General features: G+C 31.5%; 1 protein-coding gene across 2 annotated transcripts in view; it reads right to left on the reverse strand.

The window, feature by feature from the left end:
- Positions 1-22500, reverse strand: part of LOC129228146 (histone-arginine methyltransferase CARMER-like) — a 48251-nt gene extending 25751 nt beyond the window's left edge. For both annotated transcript variants that reach the window (XM_054862795.1, XM_054862794.1), the window contains exons 1-7: positions 22372-22500; positions 19220-19320; positions 16634-16738; positions 13066-13176; positions 10992-11169; positions 3071-3161; positions 1243-1324 (exon numbers count right to left, since the gene is read on the reverse strand). In XM_054862795.1, the coding sequence (XP_054718770.1) occupies positions 1243-1324; positions 3071-3161; positions 10992-11169; positions 13066-13176; positions 16634-16738; positions 19220-19320; positions 22372-22441 (738 nt within the window). In that variant the 5' untranslated portion in view covers positions 22442-22500. The remainder of the gene's footprint in view (positions 1-1242; positions 1325-3070; positions 3162-10991; positions 11170-13065; positions 13177-16633; positions 16739-19219; positions 19321-22371) is intronic.
- Positions 22501-23519: the final 1019 nt, after the last annotated feature.

Raw genomic sequence — 23519 nt, forward strand, 5'->3', positions numbered from 1 at the left:
CAAAAACAAATACTGACACAAAACACAGGTCACTCTCCCCCCTCAAGCCAGCAAAAAAAAAAAAAAAAAGCCTTTCATTGTGGTATGCAAACATGAAGTTCATACCATTTTTTAGACAACAACTCTAAAAATTCATTTTTTATTTATGCGGTGTGATAAACAATTTAAGTTAGCTAATATACATTAAAAGACGAAAACATAAACTGCAGACATTTCATTTTATGTACAACAGTGAGATGCAAATTCTGTAGATATTAGTAATATAAATCTCTAAGTCTTTCATGCATTTAAAAACAAAAAATTCTTTGCTCACCCCAAAGCATTCTAGTATTGTATTATTGATCCATTTACTCGTTTTCGTGAAATGTTTGTCAATACAATTTCATGTCTAATATGCTAACAAAAATATCACATTTGAAAATTCCATTCCTTATGGTTACCATATTTTTATAGGTGTAGGAAAGGGTTTTTTTTTTCTTTTCATATAATAACTTACCACATCACAAATGCATTTAAGAAGTACTTCTGGCATGCATGCATAAACTCGTGCAGTCATTTTTTTTTGAGCAGTTAAAAATCATCAACATGCCAGAGCTGTTTGTGTCTAAGATTTCTGAATTTAAGCAGAATATTTAAGATGATCAGAACTTTTCCCCCCTAAAACAGGAAGCTTTAGAATTTTAGGCAACAGTATGATTAGTTATAAAAAGAAAAAAAAAACACATTTAAAATATTTATAACACATTCCCTGTATTTTTACCTAAATTTTTTTTTAATTGACACAATAATTGCTACTTTGATACTCTTTCAATTTGAAAAGTGGTTTGTAAAAAAAGCCAAAATGGATAATATTTGCGAAATATGGTAACCATTTTCTACACTGATCTACTAATCGCTTAGTTACGCTTACTTTGCTTGATTGGTTACTGCTATTTTTTCACTTATGTGACTAAACTACATTTTATCATCTGTGATCAAGATTCTTAAACTTTTCTTCCTGTTTCTTTTTTTTTCAATTTGCTAAAGTAGGTTGCTATCTTTTGGAAAATGTGACATTTCTGCATCTCAACACCATGTACAGGGACAATGGGTCATATGGTCACCTAAGTATGGTATATTCGAAAATCAATGTTCAACTTTGGGACATTCCACATTTCTTACTAAACTGACTCATAGCAAAGGAGTGATTCAAATCAGTTTGCTTGCGTTATGTACTATTATTTAAACAAAAAATATACTTACAACTATTGGTTGTCTAAAATATTCTTTAACAGCAGCATCGCGCAAACTAGCTAAATCTACACCATGGAATGATTGTTGGTACCTGCAAGTGAGAAAATCACATGTTAAATACAAAAATGTATACTCAAAGCCTACCAATTAAGCGGCTTTCTAACAGGTCAAGCATCCCATTTTCTTTTGTAATTAAATTAAGAAAATAAGTGCATATATAAACAAAAGATGTAATGAGTAATTCTAGCAAGACTAGATACTTCAAAACTACAAAAAGTATTCTTAAAACTAAAAATATCATAGTGATTTAAGCCATTTTAAAAATGCATTCAGTATTTTCTACATCCCATGACTTCAAAGGAAGAGAATATACTCACTAAAGAGATTACAGCCAAAGAGAAAGTAAATAAAATGAAAAAAATTATAAAGAGTTAGAACATAGATGGAGTTTTAATCAATGGTTTTTGTTATTTACACCCACTTAGCACTGATATGACTAAAATATTAAGATACATTTTCTGCCTCAGATAAAAATGAAAATTAAGATTCCAGTGCTTTACTCAGGGGTTACATTCACCAAAAATGTTGCGTAAATTAGGACAAAATAGTAATGCTAAAATAGGGGCTAATTTTCATACTTATACTTCATTCTAGTGATAGATAAATATACAATAAGTTAAATGTGTAATTATCTAGATACATAGGCAAACCTGCATAAAGAAAACATGAAAACTAACTTAGCCTGTATAAAAAAGAGCTGGTTATGGTAGTCCTTTGGTAGTCTTTAATTAGTTTTCTCTGTAGTTCATTGTAGGGCATTGATGCATTCATAATTAATCTTGTCATTTCTACGGCAGGATCTTCCTCCACTAACAAATCAGAAAGATCATTTGCCATCGTCAAGGAACGGCTCAAAACTTTCAATGTGAAAGTTTTTCATTGTGTGTCATCAATTCCCGTTGATTTTGTCTCCTTTTGTTACTTCTAAAAGTTATTCTTCTAGTTAGCTCTAAATTGTGTAAGTTTAATAACTTTGCTTCTGAGAAAGAGCACTGGAACCAATCGCAAAAAAAAAAAAAAAAAATGTCTACCAGCAGCCCAAGTTTGCTTGCTAGCATGCCAAAATGCAGTTTATCACATGTTATCTGCAATCTCAAAAGTTTGGATTATAAAGGAGGAGAAATTTTTATCTGTTTGTAATGCAGCATCTGCATAAAATCAAATCTCATCTGGGTAAAACGAAATAAAGACATCAAATCTTTAACCGTGTATAATCAAATCTGCATCGATTGCATCTAGAGATGAAATTTGAAGGACATAAAATTTTGCTTAATGATGCAAGTATAATATTACAGCAGGTATAATAACTGATCAATTACAAACAAATATAAAATAAGCAATTGGTTTTTGGACCATTTTTTTTAAACAAAAAAATACTGTGCCACTTGCATTTAAAAGACATTCAACTAATGACATCTTGGAAATGAAAATAATTTGACAATAAGGAAACCATGCTCTTCCCCACCATGTGTGTTATGATGTAACGACTGTAAATAACTTTTTTTTTTCAAAGTAACTTTAATGAAAATAAATAAAGGAACGTTTTTGAAGAATATTTTCCTTTTTCTTTTGTTTTTTTGAAATGAAATTTGGCCCAAAGTGAAATTTGAAAACAAATTCCAAAGGATTTCGACAACTATTTGACTATTTCCTTGAAAAAATATCTTTTTGTTAAACCTAAAAACTAAATGTTTCGCATTGCTACGTACAAAGACAAAGTACAAAGCTGTAAGCAATAAAAAACATTAATTTAAACATACATGCTTTAAAACCTTACCAAAAATTAGCCTTATTTAATTGTTCCATATACAAGGCAGCATCACTAAAAGGTGCTATATGTAAATCACCTCTTGAAGGGAACATTTTACCTATCATAAAGAAATATATACAACAATGTAGGTTATAAATTAATATTTTATAAAATGAAACATTTTTTTTTTAAATTTTAAATGCTTTATAACATTATTGTAGAAGACAAAGCATTGTATTACCATTAATTGAATAATTGTAAGATTTTTATTACTATAAGATTAAAATTGTATTGTAGAAGTATGACAGTAATAAAACCACTAACAATCTATTAGAATCAGAAGTGCATCATCTTTTTTATATGAGATCCAAAACTTACCTATCAGATTTCAGATACCCACCTTTCTTAAATAGTTTTTGTTTTGTTTATATACTTTTATCTAAGTCATATACTACTTTGAAATACCCTTTTATATTAAAAAAAAAACATATACTAGGCTAAACAATTTTTATTGAATCTCCAAAATCACTGAAAGTTCTTGTTTTTCTCAGTCTGTGGCCACTGCTTTTGCCACAAAAAGGCATTATGTCAGGGTAAACATTTCCACCCATCAGCAAAAAAAAAAAAAAAAAGAATCAAATGAATAAGAATGGGAAAGTGATCGAAAATAGCAAGAAAAAAAGACTGAATTTTCAAATAGAGACAAAAAGAGACTAATTCAAAAAAAATCGGCAAAAATAGAAAGCTACTTCAAGGCATGTAATCAATCAGTTAGTTATCAAACCTCTATATAGAAGAAAATCATTTTCAGTTCAATATGAAGAAATAAAAACGGAAACTCTAATTATTCTAATACCTAATAAATTATCAAACAATTTGAATGAATTCTTGACATTATACAATATTTCCTGCCTTGTTTAGAAGGAACAAATCAATTAATAGATATAAATGATGTATCTTTACGTAGATGGACTTTCATTGAGAAACAATGATTTTCTCAATTTCTTTTTGAATAACTTTAAACAAAACTGATCAGTATTTTAAATAAAAGTCAAAATAGTGTCATTACTTAACCTGCTATACCAAACTACAATTCTTTATTGTTGTTTAAAGACTTTCTGCACAAAATTTAATAAAAAACCACTGCATCACAACTAGTGATGCAACGAATAGTGATTTGGCTGAATATTAAATATTCAGCCACTGAATAGGTAACTCATTTTTGTCAAAAATAAAAGCACAGGTAGCATTTAAAGCACAGTTTTGTATAGTTAATAGTTCAATATGCATCATAAATAGGATTGGGTTACTGGTTTAAGACAGGACAGGTGGTTTTTACCGTCAAAAACTCGAAAAGTGACCGAAATTGTCTTAAACTGTCCAAAAGTTGCTAAAGCTAAAGCGGTGTAATCTAATTAATCTAATCAATTCATATTTACTACAATATTTGTAAAGCAAAAATATAGATAGTGATGAGGTTTAATGAGTATTTGATAATATTTTTCTCCAAAATGTTCATTTAAAAATATCTTTTTAAAAAAATGCCCATAACTCTATTACATAAAAATTTCCTTATGTAACAGTTGATAGAGTTTTGAAAGAAATTTCACAACACTACCAAGACAACTAATTTTAATTCCATTTATAACTCAAAGGAATGTTATTAAATGTACAGTATTTAGGTGAAAAAAAAAGCTTATTTTTTTAATGGTTTGCGCAAATTAGTTTTACACGATATTTAAAAAAAAAATTTTTTAATCATAGATTAATGAACAAGAAATTGATGATTAAACACTTATGTTTTAAAATTTGTGCAAATCTTTTTTTAGTTTATATTTTTAATATAATACATTCTGTAACTACAAAAAAATGTCATTTATTGCATTTAAGTCAATTATTGCATTATACAGGGTTCGCGTTTACGCGCTATAGCGGGTTTTTTACGCAAATTCGCGGGAAAGGGACGCAACTTCCGCGAAAAATCGGGTCCCAGGGACCCAGAAAACCCAAAAGATAAGAACCAGAAAAAAAAATGGGAGAAAATGCTAAAGATCTATTTAGTAAATGCTTTTAAGCTTCAAAATGACCAGGAGAATCAACAGAAAGGGACTAAAATGACCCTATCTGTTTATCAGCTATTCAAACACACCCCAATTGTGGACCAGTCAATGGAATTTTAGTGATAAGACTGGAGCTTACAGTGACCTCCTGGGCAGAGCTCAGGGAGTAAGTTCATAAATAGCCCATTATACTGTATTCTAAGAATAAGCTTTCCCTCAACTTTTATCTTGAGGAAATTCCTAAAAACAGAAATGAAGACTAAAAATAAGAGAGGTTTTCAATGCAATCTTCAGGATTAATACAAGACAATTGTACAGTAAAAATATTGCAATTTGGCATTCATGTAACCAGAATTACTTTTGAAAATCATCATTTTGCATCCCCAATAAAAAGAGGGGAGAAAAAAAATGGCGAACATTTTCCAGATCGCGCTAATCACAAAAAGTTCAGAACTTTACATTTTTCCTTGTTAAATTGCTTATGAATACTTGAATTTTATACAAAAGCACTTTAACCTTGTTCTTTTTCTAATAATTCATCTCATTCTGATGGGTTATTTTTATTTGGACTTGCAAAAGTCGGGTATTAATCGATCGCGCCATTTTCATTTTAAAAATAGAACAAAAACCAAAATAGATATTTTGAACGAGTCAAAATTAAGTCAAATATACTGATTTAAGATTGCAAATGAGCAATTTTCACACTCATATGAGAAAATGTTTCGTTTTTGCGATCGCGATTTTTGTGTTGGGTTCATTCGCTTGCGATTTATTATTATTATTATGTAATTGCCAATGATAATTGGGAAGGGGGGGGGGGTCTGTTCGCTTTTATAACTAAGAAAAATTTCCAGGAAAACAAAGGTTAAGGGAGTGCTTTTTGCTTGATCAATCAGAGGTTTTATATTTTATGGTCAAACCCATTTTCAAAGTAAATTTTGAGTTAATCTCATTGTAACTGACCAAATAGTTTCTCACATAACTAAGTCTTGCAAGTGTATTAATTGAAAATAATTTTACAATGATAAAATCACAAAAAATTAGGGCAAAAATAACCAATTTATTTTATTTCATGCCTCCCCCTTCCCCCCAAGTATAAATATTTTTATATTATTCATTTACACACTAAGATTTTCTGTTTAAAATTTAAGGGACTCATTTTTTCCACCAAAGGACCCAAATATATTTCATTAATGGGTCCCTGGGACCCAGGTTACAGATAGTTGAGCGCGAACACTGATTATATTTTGAATTTTCTTCTGCACACACAAGGCTGGATTTGGAAGTGTGGAGGCCCCGGGGCAACGAAGGAGTGGAGGCCCCTAATCAGGGTTCGAAAAGATCATCATATTTTTGAAAATATCCGATAATTTGATACATATCCGAATATTTTGATATATATGTATATATACGATATTTTCAACCCGTGAAAGTTAGGATATTTTGTAAAAATTTTATTGTGGGGGCCCCTTTGTTGTGGAGGCTCCGGGGCAGTAGCCTCGCTTGCCCTTCCCTAAATCCGGCCCTGTGCACACATGCATAAATGTCGAAAAATTGGTTTATGGAGGGAAAAAAAACCTCATGGATACAGATTGAAATTTTTAATGAAGAAGTTAATTTCTACATAACTAGATTAAAATCAGCTGAAAAATATGTCACATATATATTTATACTTGAATGTTCACATTAAATAAATACGGTGAAACCTGTGTAAGTTGACCACTCGCGGTGCAGCACTTTGGCGGTCAACTTAGACAGGTGGTCAACTTATAAAGGGCGGTAATATTTTTTTTTTTTTTGTCATTTCTTGCAGCATGTATTCATTTTTTGAGGAATTCACCCTTACTCTTTCTGGTCAACTCACTTTCAGTGTTTAACATTATTGAAAGTGAAACAATAATTAAAAATACTATTCAAATAATTTTGTTATTTTTTCCTTGTTTTTAACTATATTAGACACTGTAGGTTTAGAAATTCCACATATGCCAACTAATTTTCTCTGTTTTTCGCCATTTTCAATTAATTTTAATATTTCATACTTTTTATTAATCTCAAGTTCAACTAAGTTTCGTTTTCAAGCCTTTTTTGTACAACTTATAGCACCAAGAGCAATAAGCACGACTCTCCCAGTTCATAAAGGCAAAATTAAAATGTCCTATCTCTTAATCCCTTGCACCAGAAACATGTAACTTTACTCATTAGCAGGCCCAGATCTGTGTACCCGCAGTGCAAGGGGCTAACGGCCCTAGAAATTGAAGAAAAAAATAGAAAAAAACTAGCACTAAGACTTATGCACTTTAAAAATAGACACTGCTGGCCACTAGGGAGGGGCTCTACATATTTTGTTGCAGGGAGATGGGGGGGGGGGCAAAATATATATATAGCTGGGTCAGCTCTTTTTGCACAATTCCTATGTTGCCATAACATATTGCAACTGAAAGAAAAGATTTTGAACTTTTATACTGACACCTATTTTCATTGAACAGAATACAAAAAGCTATCTCAAATCAACAAATGAAAAACAAGTTTGGAGAATAAAGAGCAACATAAGCTTTATGCTGCTGTTTGGTTAGTAAAATGCTAGTCTGTCATCAAAACATTAAAAACATTCTTAGAAAGCTATCAAATAATAAAAATAATAATAATAATAAATAGATAATAAAATAAAGTAATTTTCTGAAGAAAGTTTTAAAAAATAAACCAAGTGGTCAACTTACAAAGGGCTTTTTACAATACTGCAAACCAAATTTGCGTTACATTAGTGGTCAACATAGACAGGTGGTCAAGATAGAGAGGTGGTCAAGTTACAGAGGTTTTCCTTCATTATATGAGATATGACTAATTCCGTTCCCGAAAAAAGTGGTCAACATAGACAGGTGGTCAACTTACAAGGGTGGTCAACTTTACAGGTTTTACTGTAGATTAAATAGTCAAAAAAAGATATAATTTTGAAAAATCTTTGATATTTTCTCTCAAAATATAGTTTTGAACACAACAACAGTTTTGAACAGGACGGTAAAAACTTTGCCAACCCAGCTTTCATTTGCACACATGTATAAACATAGGAAAATTTGGTTACTATTATCAAAAAAAAAAAAAAAACGCATGCATACAAATTGAAATTTTTATCCAGGACTCAACTGCTATGTAACTAGGATAAAATCAGCTGCATAAATAAGTAGAATGTTCCCACTGAATAAATGTTCAATAAAAACATTACTTTTTTTTTTTTTTTTTTTTTTGTTTATTCATGTTTTCTCATAAAATATAATTTCTCTAAAAATATAGTTTTGGACACTTTCGGACAGTTTTGAACACAAGGGTTTTGGACAGGATGGTAAAAACCAGGGTTTTTACCGTAGCGTTCAAAGACTTGCCAACCCTGATTATAAAAGGTTTAAAAGTTTATTTGGAGCAAATTTTTAAACTTTTGCTATTATAAGTTAAAACTTCAAAACTATTCAACCCTATTTGGCAAAAAAATACCAAAAAGAAGAAGATATTTCCTTAGCAACAGTTCTAAAAAAAATCAGAGTTCTATGTTTAAACTTAAAACAGCTATAATTTTCTCTTATAGGCATTATTTCATAAAAAGCTTCTAAATTAAATAATAAGAGGAAGCATTTACATAAACTGAAATGATTCAGCATGGAATTGCATCTCATAAATTTATATACCTTACATACATTTACCAAAATTATCAGTTAAAAACCCAATCTATCTATTCGAAAATTTTATTTCTGAAGCCATTCTAAAAAAATTATTAAATTATATTTAGATAAATCTGCAGACAATATTGTTGTATGTACCATGAAAAGTCTTCTAGAACAAAATTTAGAGATGCAATTTTAAACAATTAAAGACAATGAGCACTATATTACATTGCAACTGTTTTTGATACCAGATTAAAATTGCTCTTCAATAAAATTTACGCAAAGGACTACAATAAAGTAAAACATTAAACACAAATTTATTTGTTGGAATTTTTTAACAAATTTGCAAGCCAACCATAAAGTGAAGCTTCAGTTTCTCTGTAAATTTGATTCATTAACACTAGAAAGACAGCGTTTTGCGTATACCTAGAAAGACGAGCAGCGGTCACTTTGACCGCCATACATAAAAGATTGGAAATTTCCTCCTTTCGGGATTTTTAACCGTAGAAAAGATTTGTTTCATCATATCAGAGTTTAACTTAACAATTTAATCGTAATATAGTCTGCAAATAAGTCTCAAGATAGCTTTTTTTTTTAATTTTATGTTCGATCAAGTGAAATACACATGCTTTACACAATTGGCATTGAGAAAGAGCAAATTTGTACAAAAAAGAGGAAATTTTCTTAGCATGTAATAACTAACAAGTACTATAATCAACCATGCATGTGTTTGGTTTAAAAAATATCTTAATATCGCAAGATACAGTACATTACTATTTTTTACAGTATTTCGAAATACTTATGTTATCGCGTCACCTGTAGATTAGCCATTAACAGTTTTTTTTTCTTTTTTGGCAATTAGAACAAATGCTTGTAGTTTTATTTCCACATAATTTAATTTCACACTATTTTAATTTTTTTTCCTGGAGTAGATACTTATTTATATGCAGCAAAATTGATCAGTGGAGGTGACTTGGAGGAAATTGGAGAAATAGGAGTTCTGTTTTTGAAATGTTCCCCTTTTTTTCAGCGTCGGACCCTTTTCCCTTTTTCTTTCACTACTTTTTATATTTTGAGCATCAGTTTTCATTAGCGAGGTTTCTTCTGATTCTAACTCAGAAGAACAATCCTTTTCTGTAAATCTAAGCTCCGAAAAATATTCGCAATAATCTCATGAAAGCAAACTATTCTCATCGCTAGGAATATATTTCTCTTCAGATAAGTCAGACTGTCCATTCGAACCATAATCTGTTTTATATATAAATCTGCAACAGTTTCAGGAGTTAATGTTCCTATAAGTTTTGCTTGTCAACGGTTCTTCTCAACATCATGAAGATAATTATGTGACTGAGCACTTCACTATCACCGAAGAAAATAAATGTCGATGCTTCAAGCAAAACTCATGTTTTGGTGCACAAAACAATTCCAGCAAACATTTTTGGAATTCACCTGTTTATATTTACTTCTTTCTAGACCCAAAGTAATTTCACGTGTCCAGTCACATGCTTTTCAAATTTACCTTTCTCAACTTTGCCTCCTGTGCAGATAGCAGAAAACTGAAACCATGCAACCAGCAGCTGTTTCGCATTTTCCTAACAGTTCAAAGAATTAAACCTGACCAGCAGGTACTACTCAAGCTCAAAAGAACATTACTCACCCTGACAAGTAACAATAGTCCATAGTACACACAACTGATAAGAGAAAAAAGAAGAAAAACGGATGCATAAAGAAAGGTTCATTTAGCGGTCAAAATGACCGTAAAAAGTCTTTCTAGGTATAAACATTTATAACAACTATAATAATAATCCTAAAGGGAAAAAATTACTGTTGTAAGATCTTAATAAATAGTTAGGAAAAGTCAATGAAGGAAAAAGAGTTTGGTAATTAAACGCAGCTAATATGAGCATTTGAAAATTGTTTGCGGTCAAAATGACCGCTTCCGTCTTTCTAGTGTTAAAATAAAGTAATAACATTCACAAGACTGTATTTCTTTAACCTGTTTTTTTTTATATAACTCAATAATGAACACAATCTTTTTTTTTTAAACCTCAGTTCTAGAAGAAAGAAAATTGATTAAAACTAAGTCATATTTAAAGTTTGAACGTTATAAATACTGCATCATTTCATTTACTTTTCTAATTATATAAATCTTAAAATCTTGAAAGGACAGTCAAGTATAAATGAAAAAGACCTTACAATTAAAAAAAAAAAAAAAGAAATAAAATGCTCACACACCATTAGGGATTAACCACTTTTTGGCATGAAGATATGTCTCCAACATTCTTTCATTAAAAAGCATATACCCCATAGGTTCGGAAATTATTACGTCAACCATTTCAGGAAGAGTTATTTCTTCGATTTTTCCAGGAATGACGACAACCCTTCCAGTCAATTTGTTATGATACACAAGTGTCTGAAATAATAAATAAAGTTGAAAACATTAAAATTTACCATTTTATCCCAAAACAAGATTGTAGGCTTTTTTTTTTCAAGCATTTTTATTAGTTATAAAATGATATAAAACAAAAAAAGTTCTAATCTTATATTCAGACTAATATAAATTACAAAATATACTTGGATTATACTAATATAAAACTTAAAGTAGCTGAAAAAAAAATCCTTCACAAATTTAGATTAAATATAGACAATTTTTAATATGTTTGGTCAAGGTTTTATTTTTTATCCAGTACCACTAATACCTTTGTGTAATTTTTACTTCTGTTCAAATTAAAAACAGAATTCTCAAGACAGAGCAGATAAGAGAAATTAATGATCCTGCCAGAAACAATTCTTAATTGTTATCTTGAACACTTAACCTTGTCAAAAAATAGAGAGTCTGAAGCAGGGCCGTCAGAAGAGGGGCGAGCGGGGGCAATCGCTCGGGGCACCACAAAATGAGGGGGCGCCCCTCATTTTGTGTATCATAGATACATAATCATAGACCCCCAAAATAGAGAATCAATCATTGCAATGATCCTCTATTTTTTCCCAGTGCACAAAAATATTCCTCTCTCCCAGACTTCAAAGCGTTTATTTCCTTTGTATCATTGAAGCAGATACAAATTCTGAGAATATACATGTTTAGAGAGAAAAAAAAAAGGATCTTCTCCTTGGCATAGTTTCAAATTATTTGTATAGTTCACCAAATTTCTTGGAATTCAGTCCCTGCAGTGTCTTACAGTTAAGGGGAGGAGGAAGGGGGGGCGCATGCTTGCGAATAAGATAAGAGATGGGTTTAAGCTGATCCAGGATATCAGGAAGAAAATACTTTTAGTTCATCGCAGTAATTTCAATAGGCTGCAGCCAAGAAACCATTACCATTCTGGGGGGGGGGGGGGGGGCGCCAGGAAACATTCACCCCAGCAGACGTCAGCTCTTCAGACCATCCTGGTCTGAAGGAGATTAATCTTTGACTTTTAACATCAGACAAATGCGAAATTATAAGTTCACATCTTGTTTCATCAAAAAAGTAATGTTTTACTACCTCATAAAATTCTATATTGTAGAAGAAACCACTTCACAAAATTTCATGCCTTAAAAATTAGACCTTTTACAAAATTTATTTGTAAAAACCAATAAGAACACTTAACGTCAATCAATTTACCTGAAAGCAAAATATCAATAAAAAAACTCCCAGTTTCCAAGTAATTCTCAGTGAAATCCATTAGGTCAAAGGGATTTCAGATTAGATTTGTGATAGTTAAACATGAACTATACTCCTCGCTATGACAGGATTATTTTCACAAAAATGTCAGAAAGGAAAATCCCCAAAAAAGTTTTTCAATGCTGGCTGGTGGTGCCATGGGAAAGGAGTTGGTCTTCTACGCCTTGGATCCGGGTTCTGGAATACTGAGGTGGCCAGTCGGTGGATTTTTGAGATGCAGAAAACCATCAGCGTCCATTTCCTATAATTATGCAGCATGTAAAAGACCCCTTGGGTATTCGTTTAGCTTACAATTCCCTCGGCAAAATTAAATTCCTCGTGCAATTTTGCATCAAAGAGAGCCCAGGTGTCTCCATCTGGTGAACACTGGGTTTCAAAAACTACATGTGTCATGCATCAGTGCCTTAATGGTGGCACATAAGAGACTGATGCCTTGTCGGGGTGCGGATTTGGTCTGGTTACAGCCAAATGGCCTCTTACACAGCCCCTCTGGAAACAAAAAAAGTTTAAACATTTTTTTCTCACAAAATGCGAACCTAAAAATAAAACCTGGATCAACCTTTGAGAGAGACTTTCTGCCCTTGCCTTACTGATAGTAACATATTGAAGTAAATCTACCAAGAATATAAAAATGAGCTAAATTACTTCAGCATGTTTTGCCATGGAAGAAGCTTCAACAGCATAAACTTTTCTAGCACCTGCTTGAGCAGCAAAGAAGGACAGAATACCAGATCCTGCACCAACGTCCAGAACCACCTGTAAACATAAAATGAAATTTTCAAAAATTATCTCTGGCTATGCTTACATCTGTCGTCAGTCAAACACATACTATCCTACAGAATGCACTTTGATTGTTCATGCTATTATATGGAGTATTCAGAACTAACATCTTGATAAAATATCATCTCTTGTTTTATACACATTTCATTGTGTTTTAATTACAGTACAATTATCATTTTTTAGGTTAGGACTAGGGATGGACAATGTAGGATTTTCTACATTGTGAGCTTTCGCCAACTTTTCATCGTGATGCATCAATTTTTTTTTCTAAGCAAAACATTTAATAAAAATTAAAAATTATATACATATATTATAAAAAATAATATAATTAAAATTAATAATATTATATTATATACATTTATAAGAATATACGCAATGCCAGACGCTTGAAAGCTAATGAAGTCCCAGCCAGAAATTAGAACAAAAAAGCGTCAAAAGAGCAAGATGGCAATTAATTTAGTTTTAACATTTCAATGAGCCTATTTTTCAAAACAAAACAATGTGAGCTTGTGGTAGTAAAGCAAACTTACATCTTCTTGCATCCAAGAATCGGCTCTTTGTAACACCAAATTATGTCTGCAATTTTTTGTTTATTGAGTGCGTTCAACTGTGCTTTTTCTTTCGGTGTGTGATTATATGATAAACTTTGTTCATTCCTGCATGGTTTGGAAGAAGTGAAAGTATTAGGTCACTTATGACTCTTCCTTCAGCATTTGTTTGAAAATTTTCCTGTAACTAACTTTTCACACCTTTGCTGTAAAGCCAGATTGGCTTTACACACTGCTACTTTAACATTGGTGTGAAAAAAAGAAAAACAATTGTGGACCGATATCTGTATATCGATGCTGTATCGATGCATAGGATTAGAAAAAAATTCAAACCCTTTTAATGATGTGGGTTTTACACCGTTTTTTTTTGGGATCCATCGCCTTGAGCCCCAGTTAGGACCATCCTAATACTATTGTAAGTGTAACTACACATATTATAGCCGGGGACGTGCACAGGGGGGGGGGGGCGGAGAGAAGTGACACCTGTTGGCTCGGGCCCGAGATTTTTAAAATGAGGGGCGAAATATTTGTAGAGGGGCCCATAAGAGTCATTTGTGACGGGCCCCAAAACTTCTGTGCACGCCTCTGAATGTAGCCCATTCAATCATGTTTGGACACTTTATGTTGCAGCAGTTACATCTCAGTGATTCAAGATTACAGATGTTTTTCAAAGTTAAATTGTTACGAATATTAAAAGTATTGATTAAAATTTCTCTCATTTTCCTTTATACTCTTGCTCAAGGGCGCCCATATGGGGTGGGGGGCAAGTGGGGGCTCAAGCACCAACCCTTTGAAATTAGAACTTCCTCACTTTAGTACTTTCTTCTTTGCAAAAATGTAAAAACATTTCTTCTCCAGCAATTAATGAATAAGTTATTAAAAATGTCAAATTTCAATAATTCTAAACTGTTCTGAAATCAGTTTCTATGGCGAAAATATCCTGTTAAACTATGGGGAAAATATCTGAGCCCCCCCCCCCCTTAAAATTTTGAATATGGGCGCCCTTGCTCCTGCTCCTCAGATATATTTTTTAAAAAAACAAACAAATGATGAAATTAAAAAGTAATAAATAACATAATTTTGGTATAATTTATTGAATTTACAAGTTATCAGGTTTACACATCATGAAAAAAAAACTTTTAAATGTGATATTTCAGCAAAGAAATGCAATGGAAACCTGTCCCTACCTCCCCTCAAGGAATTTGGTTCTGCAAAGCATCCTTGTATAGCATTCAGCAATTGCAGGATTATATGTATTCATGCATATTGCATAATTTGTTTATTCCATGCGCTTGCATTTAACTGTAGGAGAATTTTGAGTTTCTATTTTGGCAGCAGATTTTTTTTTTTTTTTTTTTTTTTTAAATTCCTTACTCTGTTCTTTTCAAGAACTCTTAGTCATGAAATAAATTGAAATGCAATAATTTTACATGAAATCTTATACAAATATTATATTAATTTTTATCTATAAAAGAAGGTTTAGCCAAACTATTTCCAAAGAAGGGGGGGTGGGGTATTTTTCTATACTGTTCTCTATACTGCTGATATTAATCATTATGGAATACTTGTTTTCCACAACATAATATTGACTTTCTTCATATCCTAAACCCAGATATTAGAAATATACTTGTGGACAAATTTATCCTAACAATTCAAGTATTTTTGCAAAAAAAGTGCATTAAATAAAAGAAAATTTTGAGATTTTATTGCTTCTAAAACTGTTAAATCCCAATTGTAGGGTAAAATCTTGAAATAATATGATTTTGGTAAAATATATCACAAATAAAGTTTAAAAAATAAATGCAGTCCATTCCTTGAAAAACTTCCTTTTCAATCCAATTTATTTTTTTCCTTTTTGCTCTGCTAACAATATTTTTAGTAAAGTATGACATTAATTCATAGAAAAAAAAAAGTTTGTGCAACAGTTTTCTAAAATGTGTTTGTTATCTTTTCTTTCTTTCTTTCTTTGAGCTTTGTATGATGCAAAAGTTACACTATTACTGGTAAATTACCCTAGTAACAATTTACAAATCAAGTATAACACTCATGCTTTTAAGATATGAGACCTGCTTTCTATTTATTAAAAAATAATAATAATAGTCGGACCTCCATATATCGAAGTAGCAAATTGTTTGAAAAAAATTCGATATATAGAAATTTCGAAATATAGAAACGATCTTATTTTATCCTAAAAGTCTCCTAAAACATTAAAATTAAAGCTAATTTACGTGTATAAAGCTCAATTTCTAATAGATACGAGCATCGAATTAAATAAAAGTTAATAATTAAAAAATAACAGAAATTACATTTTAGCGCCTTCATACATCTTCATTCTTCTTCAATTCAACTTGATCCACAAAATTAGGGGATTTTCATTTTGACAATGTAATCAAAAGAAAAGTAAAAAATCAATCTACTTAACTTGAATGATTTTTACTGCAGCTAAAAAGACTAGGAATGATAATCAACAGACAAAAGGGAAAACTTGAAGCTGATTTTACAATGTTACTGTTTACAACTAAGATTTGAAATAAACTTGAGGGAATTTAAGAACTCCAGAACGAAACAACGACCTATCTACGCACCCCTCAACCCCAGATTCCTTATGAGTTTCGTAGCAACCTTTAATATACATAATTTTCTCCCTTAACCTTTATTTTTCATGACACAAACAGTCTAAAGTGGAAAAAAAACTACGAATGTCTCGAAAATTTTTCCATATATATAGATTTTTTCGATATATAGAAACAATTTTTCTATGTAATGAACATAGAAATTTGCTGGGACTTCGATATATAGAAAATTTCCATGTGTGAAAGTTCGATATATGGAAGTTTGACTGTAAAAACATTTAAAAAAATTTCTTAAATTGAATTTAAACTTACTTTGTCTTTAAAATCTTCTAAGTTTGCAAGAATAGCTCTTTGGTATGTAGATGTCCTAATGTAATCTTGCATCATGTTTTGTTGTTGTGATAAATAACTGTAAAACTAAAATATATACAAATATATAATAGACTGGATATTTTAAAGTCAATTAGGCATGACTATCATTGCCACAACTTCATAAATTTCAGGCTTTAATATCATTTATAATAATAAAAATGACATTTTAAGTTTGAGATACCAGGATTTTTATACATTAGATTAATTCAGGTTTTTTTAAATTTTTTTAAACAAGTAGAGAAAGAAGATAGTCCTATTTATGATACAAAATAATCTATCCTTTCTCTTTTTGATTCTCTTGTTGACTAACTTTAAAGGTTGATCACGCAAACATAATTTTCAAATTGCTAAATATTGTTAACATAAAAAAATGCATATACAGTGGTACCCTGACTTAGATTACGTGAATTACCTGAATTCAGAGTTATGCAGTTTAAGTGACAAGATGGAAGCAGTTTTAGACAACGATCAAATGACATATGCAGTTGATGAAATTTCAGGCAGTTGAAGTAAGACTTTCACATTGAACGTGTTAATGAAATGCATGAGTATAGTGCTGTAGAAGATGTTGATACCACAGAAGATGTTCCATCACAAAAGATCTTGACAATTAACCAAGGATCCAGGAACTTTTCGAGGATTGATTTTTTTACATGCCTCTGGCTACATGGCTGATTTACGCATGCTTTGGGAGAGGGCTGAAGGCTAATATGTCATTTTTACTTCAAGTAACTAAAATATAGAGATCCTGCCCTTTACCGTTACCAAGGGTGTTCTAAAATTGTGTTTTTAGAACTTCAATTGTTTAAAATTACCAGGAGCATGTTTAGCCCTCTCCTCCTAACATCATCAAAAGTTGTCTAAAATTGCTTCTTTATTTTGGAACTTCAGTTTTAAAAAATTACCGGAGGAAAGCCCCTGAAAACCATTTCTTTCCCTACCACTGCCTGATATGGCCTACACTCCTCTTGCTGTTTGTTTTTAGTTTGCTAGCTTTTGTGAAGCAATTCTAACAATTTGATTTGACAAGATTTTTGTGTGTGATATCACATCCATTTCTGTATAAGATTTTTATGTGTGCCTATTTGTGTTTAATATTGATACATAATGTCAAATCTCATTAAAACAAACTGAAATGGACCTTTAAAATCAATGTGTCTTAAACCTAGTTGCTCTAAGGAGTAATTTGTTTTAAGCATGTTAAAATTAATAAGGTTTGACTGTATAATATATTTATTTCATATATTATATATAACATGTGGTTCTAAAATAAATATCTGTATTTCGAGCTGTGTGTAGTTTGAAGGAATAATTCAAATGAAATAATAATAATAAAAATAGTTACAACAATTGGCAAGGGAAAAAATTAAGGGAGTATTAATATTTGTTAAAACTTTATTATTATTTTTTTTACAAGAATTATACTGCAAAGACTTTTTGGTCTAATCAGGATGGAAAACACAGCGTCTATAAAGCAAAAAAACTTGGGTAACAATCTTCAGGAAAATTCGCAATAAAATTATGCTAAAATGAATTTTTGAATATGGCATTAGAAACGCCCAGTGCTTATTTTGAATAGGAGTTCTTGTGCTTGGTTTAAATTACACGCAAATGTTCACACATTATTCAAATTGTATGTGTAAGAAAATAAACAGTGATTACTATGTGAACATTCTATTGACCTGATTAAATATGGAATGATACTAATATGCACAATGCAGAAATTTTTACTTATTACTTAGAATATGAGCTCTGAATATGCCAGGCTTATAAATCATGAGAATAGAATTATTCATATGGATAAGGAGAACAAACAATATGAACGTAGTCTTAAAATGTAATATTTGGGCAGTAGTAGGTGGGTCTGAGGGTTTACGTGCGGAAATGCTTTGAAATTAAAACACAATTTTAGACATGTTTAGTCATGTTTGGAAGAGGAGATTTGCCGGCTTGTCCCTCTAAATTTTTTGAAACTGAAGACATAAAAACATAATTGTAAATCATTTTTGGTATTGTTAGATGGGATGAGGAACATTTTTGAACGATTTTTCAATACTGTGGTTCCAAAAACAAATTTTAAGATTATTGGATGATGAGGAGAATAGGGTTCAGAAACTATCCCTCAAAGTATTTTCGAATTTGAAGGGTTAAAAACGTAACTGCAGGCCATATTTGATGATGTTAGGGAGAGGAATGGGGTTTGTATTTCCCCCCTAGATTTTGAGTAAAAATTGAAGATTCACAACTACAATTTTAAGCATTTTTGGTGATGTTTTAAGTAGAGAGGAAGTTTGGAGGTTGTTTCAAAATCATGTTACGGGAAATGTTTTGATGACATCATAGATATGATTGAATTTAGAACTTTCCCTGGAATTTTCCCCAAAATTGAATTAGACAAATGTAGTCGGAAATAATCTTTCGTGATGTTAAGATGTTTTATTCTTAGTCCTTATGTATTAACTTTCAAATTTCAAGCATATTTTTTATAACTGCAAATGCTAACATAAATAATAAGAATAGACGAACCTGAAAATATTGAGTCGCTGAAGAATCATCCGTCCGAATGGAAAACATGGAATTCCTTCCGTTTCGAAACCCATCAACTATGGCTTTGAATCTAGAAAGATCTAAATTGGAAAATAATATACATTTAATAACTACTTGTGGCAAGCAAAATTGTGAGAGTACTGTGGTTGAGTTTTAATTCTACTTTGTACTTCTGTCTCCCTTTAACATACCCTGAAGAACCAAAGCATTACGATCACTTTTGGTCTACCTTTGACCTTCAAAACAGCTGCAACTCAACTTGAAATGGATGACACAAGTTCTTGGCGAATAACTATAGATAGATGGTACTAAATATGCAAGCAGCGGTCATGCAAAGTCGAAATATTCTGACATGATGAAGTTTTAACTCTGAGCTGCATTCTATGAAAGCCCAAATTTGCCCTAATGGATTAGAATCCGTTGAATTAGATGGTCAGGACGTTGAATAGCATTCATAATAGTGCTCCATGAACCATTTCAAAACAATATGAGCATTGTGACAGGAATCGTATTGTTCGAAAACTCCAAGGGTGCAACTGATCACAACTATGTTCGCAAAAAGTTCACGCTACTTTCATGATCCTACCTACGACAACTAAGGGTCTGAGAGCTGCCCATGAGAATGCTCCCCAAAGTATAATGCGGCCTCCACCAGCCAGTGTATAACCTGCTGTGCAAGACTCCCATTTGTTCTCATGAAAGACAGACAACATACCCTGACATGACATCAGCTTGATGAATAAGAAACCATGGTTTATCCAATCAGACAACTCTCTTCCATTTATCCATGGTCCAGTTTTTTTGTTCCCGAGTCTACCATACAGGTAGTTGGCAATACTACTTTGTCTAGAGGCACACTCGTAGGACATCTGCTTCTACCTCAATGGGGATAGAAGGGATCAACTCATACAAAAAGGATTTTTCATGAAAAATATAGGACGCAATACATGAATGATTTTGCCATGGAAAAATAAATACATGCAATATTACCTATTATTATTATAAATGAGTTCAATTTAATATATTAACTGCATACAGTTTAAAAACTCAAATAAAAATTAACTTACGTCTATAACAAGTTTCTTGTTGAAAGAAAGTTTGAAAAATTAAGAGTGTTCTACTCAAATGAAATTATTTTAAACAAAATCTAAGCAAGTGACAACTATTTATAACTGATTAGTTAAACTTTTAGATAGCTTTTGTCAAATTTTTTCTTCCTATCTCATCTTTGAAATACTTATTTTTTATTACTAGCAACAATAAGAGCTGTGCAGCTTCTATTTTTTGCATAGATTTAGGTTCAAGGCCATTTGTCAGTCTTTGATTACCTTCATCAATCAAATACTAAAAATGCACTTTTAGGCTATGTTTGATGACAGGGGAAGTGAGAGTTTTAGAGTTTTCCCAGGGGTGGATTTACTATGTTGCAATTACGATGGGGACCTCCTGGGGTTCTAAAGAAGCACATGGAAAATGTTATAGGTATTTCTACTCATTTCAAAAAGGTCGAGAAAATTAAATTGCAACAGACCTTGAAACCTAAAAATATCCCGAAAACCTTTCCAAAAACTTTTCCAGTGCTGTTAACCCCTTAACGATTGAATAATTTTCAAGAAAACGGTCATAAAAGTCTATTTTTAATAAGGAAAATTACATAAAAATAAGTGTACAAAAAACATGTGCATTCAATTTTGAATTTTTGACATTTTTTTAGATTGAAATTTTAAGTTTGTTAAAAATTTTATGAAAAGCCAACAAGCAAACCCAAGCAAGCAGCGAAAGCTTAAGAAATACATCTTTTAAATATTGAAAAGGGATTTTATTAACCTTTTGTGTAATATAAGTAAAGATTAGTAAATTTTTCTTGTGTGATAAATTACAAAGCATGAGATATAGAGGCCAACGTCACAATCTGGACAGAAAAATCAAATTTTCTTCCTGCATCTCTGCAATTACATTTAAAACGAACTGGTACTGCCATCTAGTATATAAAGAGAGAATTAAAATGTATTCCGGGCAAAATAAATAAATTGGTTTTATTGGTTTTGTCGCGTTAATATTGCATACCCCAGCATGGCAATATCACGGGAGCCAGAAATGGAGGTCAAAACCCCAGCACAGCATTTTTACAGGAGCGAGAGGGAAGGGGTTAATAACAATGAGCAAATATTAGGAGGGCATGAGAGAAGAGGAAAAGCCTCATTTAATGTTCAATGCTGAGCAAAAAAGTATTTGATTGTTACATGTATTATTTTTGGAAAAACAAAAATAACTTACACGTACACAGGTAAAAAGAAGGCTTCAAACCTCGATTGTATTTTGTTTTCTTTTGAGGGGGCTAGGTCCCTTAAGCTCTCTTTAACCCTGTCCATGATTTACAGTCGCAAGCAATACATGTCAACTGCACTGCTCACAACAAAATAGAGCTTTATAAATGTCTCTCAGGACAAGTGACATGGTTTACTTGAACTTAAAAATTTATATACCATTATTTTAATTCTTTTGTCTTGAAAACGCCATGTCACATGTTACCAGTTTGCGTAAATTGCATGAACCAGAAAATATGTAAAATGACATTTTCAAGGTACAAAAATCTAAAACCTTTATGGGCCCTTCATCGTAGGGTTATTCTATACCGCTAGACCCCTGGTGATATCTAGCTCTCTCAATCAAATATTGCAAGTCAGCATCCTTGCTTCTGAAAACAGCTCCATGGTTGTTCCGCTTTCAGCAGGGGTTATTACTCTAATACCCTCAGTAAGGTCTGTACAGTATTACGTGTCCTAAGGTGTATTTTTAATCATTATTTTTTAAAAATATATAGGGCTAACTATGGGAATACAGGAAATATAAGAGTCGTAAAGATATATGAAATATATAGGACACTATTGATGTTGTTTTTTTCCTTTTTGAAATGAAATACATGACAACATTCTATGAAAGAAATATTTTACTTATATTTGTCGACAAATCTTTCTCTCGGGGGGTGAGTGCTTGAGAAGGTGAGCTTGACTACAACATTAAAATGAACATTTTTTAATTAAAATTAGCCAAAAAAAAAGGAAAGGAAACCCGACATTGAGTAAAATAGATTTCAAACATTCTATTTCATGAGAGCAAAAATGAATTACCGTTTGCATTGTTGAACTGTAAATGGATTGAAGAAACATCTTTAGAAACAATATAAGAATGACTTCCCATTTTTGCACCGTCAGTATCTTTGTCAAAAACTACTTCAAGGAGGGAATCCAGACCATTTGTGCCACCTATTAATATAAAAAGGATTAAATAAAATGAATTAAATTGCAAAATCTGACAAACTTTTCTGATCATTACTTGCATTTGAAGTTGAATGTCAATAGGTTTCAAATTGTATTATGAATTATGACATAATATGAGATGATCATTTTGTCATTTCTGTACCATAGAGCCAGAACAATATAAGTCACCTAAGGGAAAAATGTTTGGCTCTTGCAAAAGATGGGAAGGGTGCTCTTTTAATACTGGTAAATATTTATTTATTTATTATGTTTAAATGGATTGATGTGGAATACGATTCTTGATACAATGCAAGAATAAAAAGAAAATCATAATTTTTAGACTAACGTCAGTCTGGCTCTGAGATAAGGATTTGTGCTCTGCAGATAATTGTTACAAAAGACTTAAATTGAATCAATGTAGTTTTTCAATTCAGAATCTACAATCACTTCTTTTTATTTATTTTTTTGATATTGCTTTGTTCAGAAAATCCCTTAATTTCCCTCTGTAGCATTGCTAAAGTTTGATACAGTGTTGGATAATTTCATAAGCTCACACAAGGTTGACTATAAATTATTCAATGCTAGAACAAGAAATAAGGGTTGAGTACAGTAGAGTAATTTATACATTACATTGCTATTGGGGAGGGGTGAGAAAAATAGATATCGCCTTTCATATTTTAACAATGGATAATACAAATGAAAAAATAAGTTTCAATATAATTTCAATGGATCAATATGTAAAGTACATAGAACAATATGAATGAGGGTCAAATCCCTTGTTTTTAACACAAACAGCCAATCCAAATATGGTAGTTTGAACAGGTTATGAAAGGACTGTACTTGAACACAATGTGGATGGATATTGTGCAGGGCCGGATTTGGAAGTGTGGAGGCCCCGGGGCAACGAAAGAGTGGAGGCCCCTAATCAGGGTTCGAAAAGATCATCATATTTTCAAAAATATCCAATAATTTGATATATATCTGAACATTTTGATATATATGGATATATCCGATATTTT

This window comes from Uloborus diversus, chromosome 8 (genome assembly GCF_026930045.1).
Source record: "Uloborus diversus isolate 005 chromosome 8, Udiv.v.3.1, whole genome shotgun sequence".
In the NCBI taxonomy this organism is placed as follows: Eukaryota; Metazoa; Arthropoda; class Arachnida; order Araneae; family Uloboridae; genus Uloborus; species Uloborus diversus.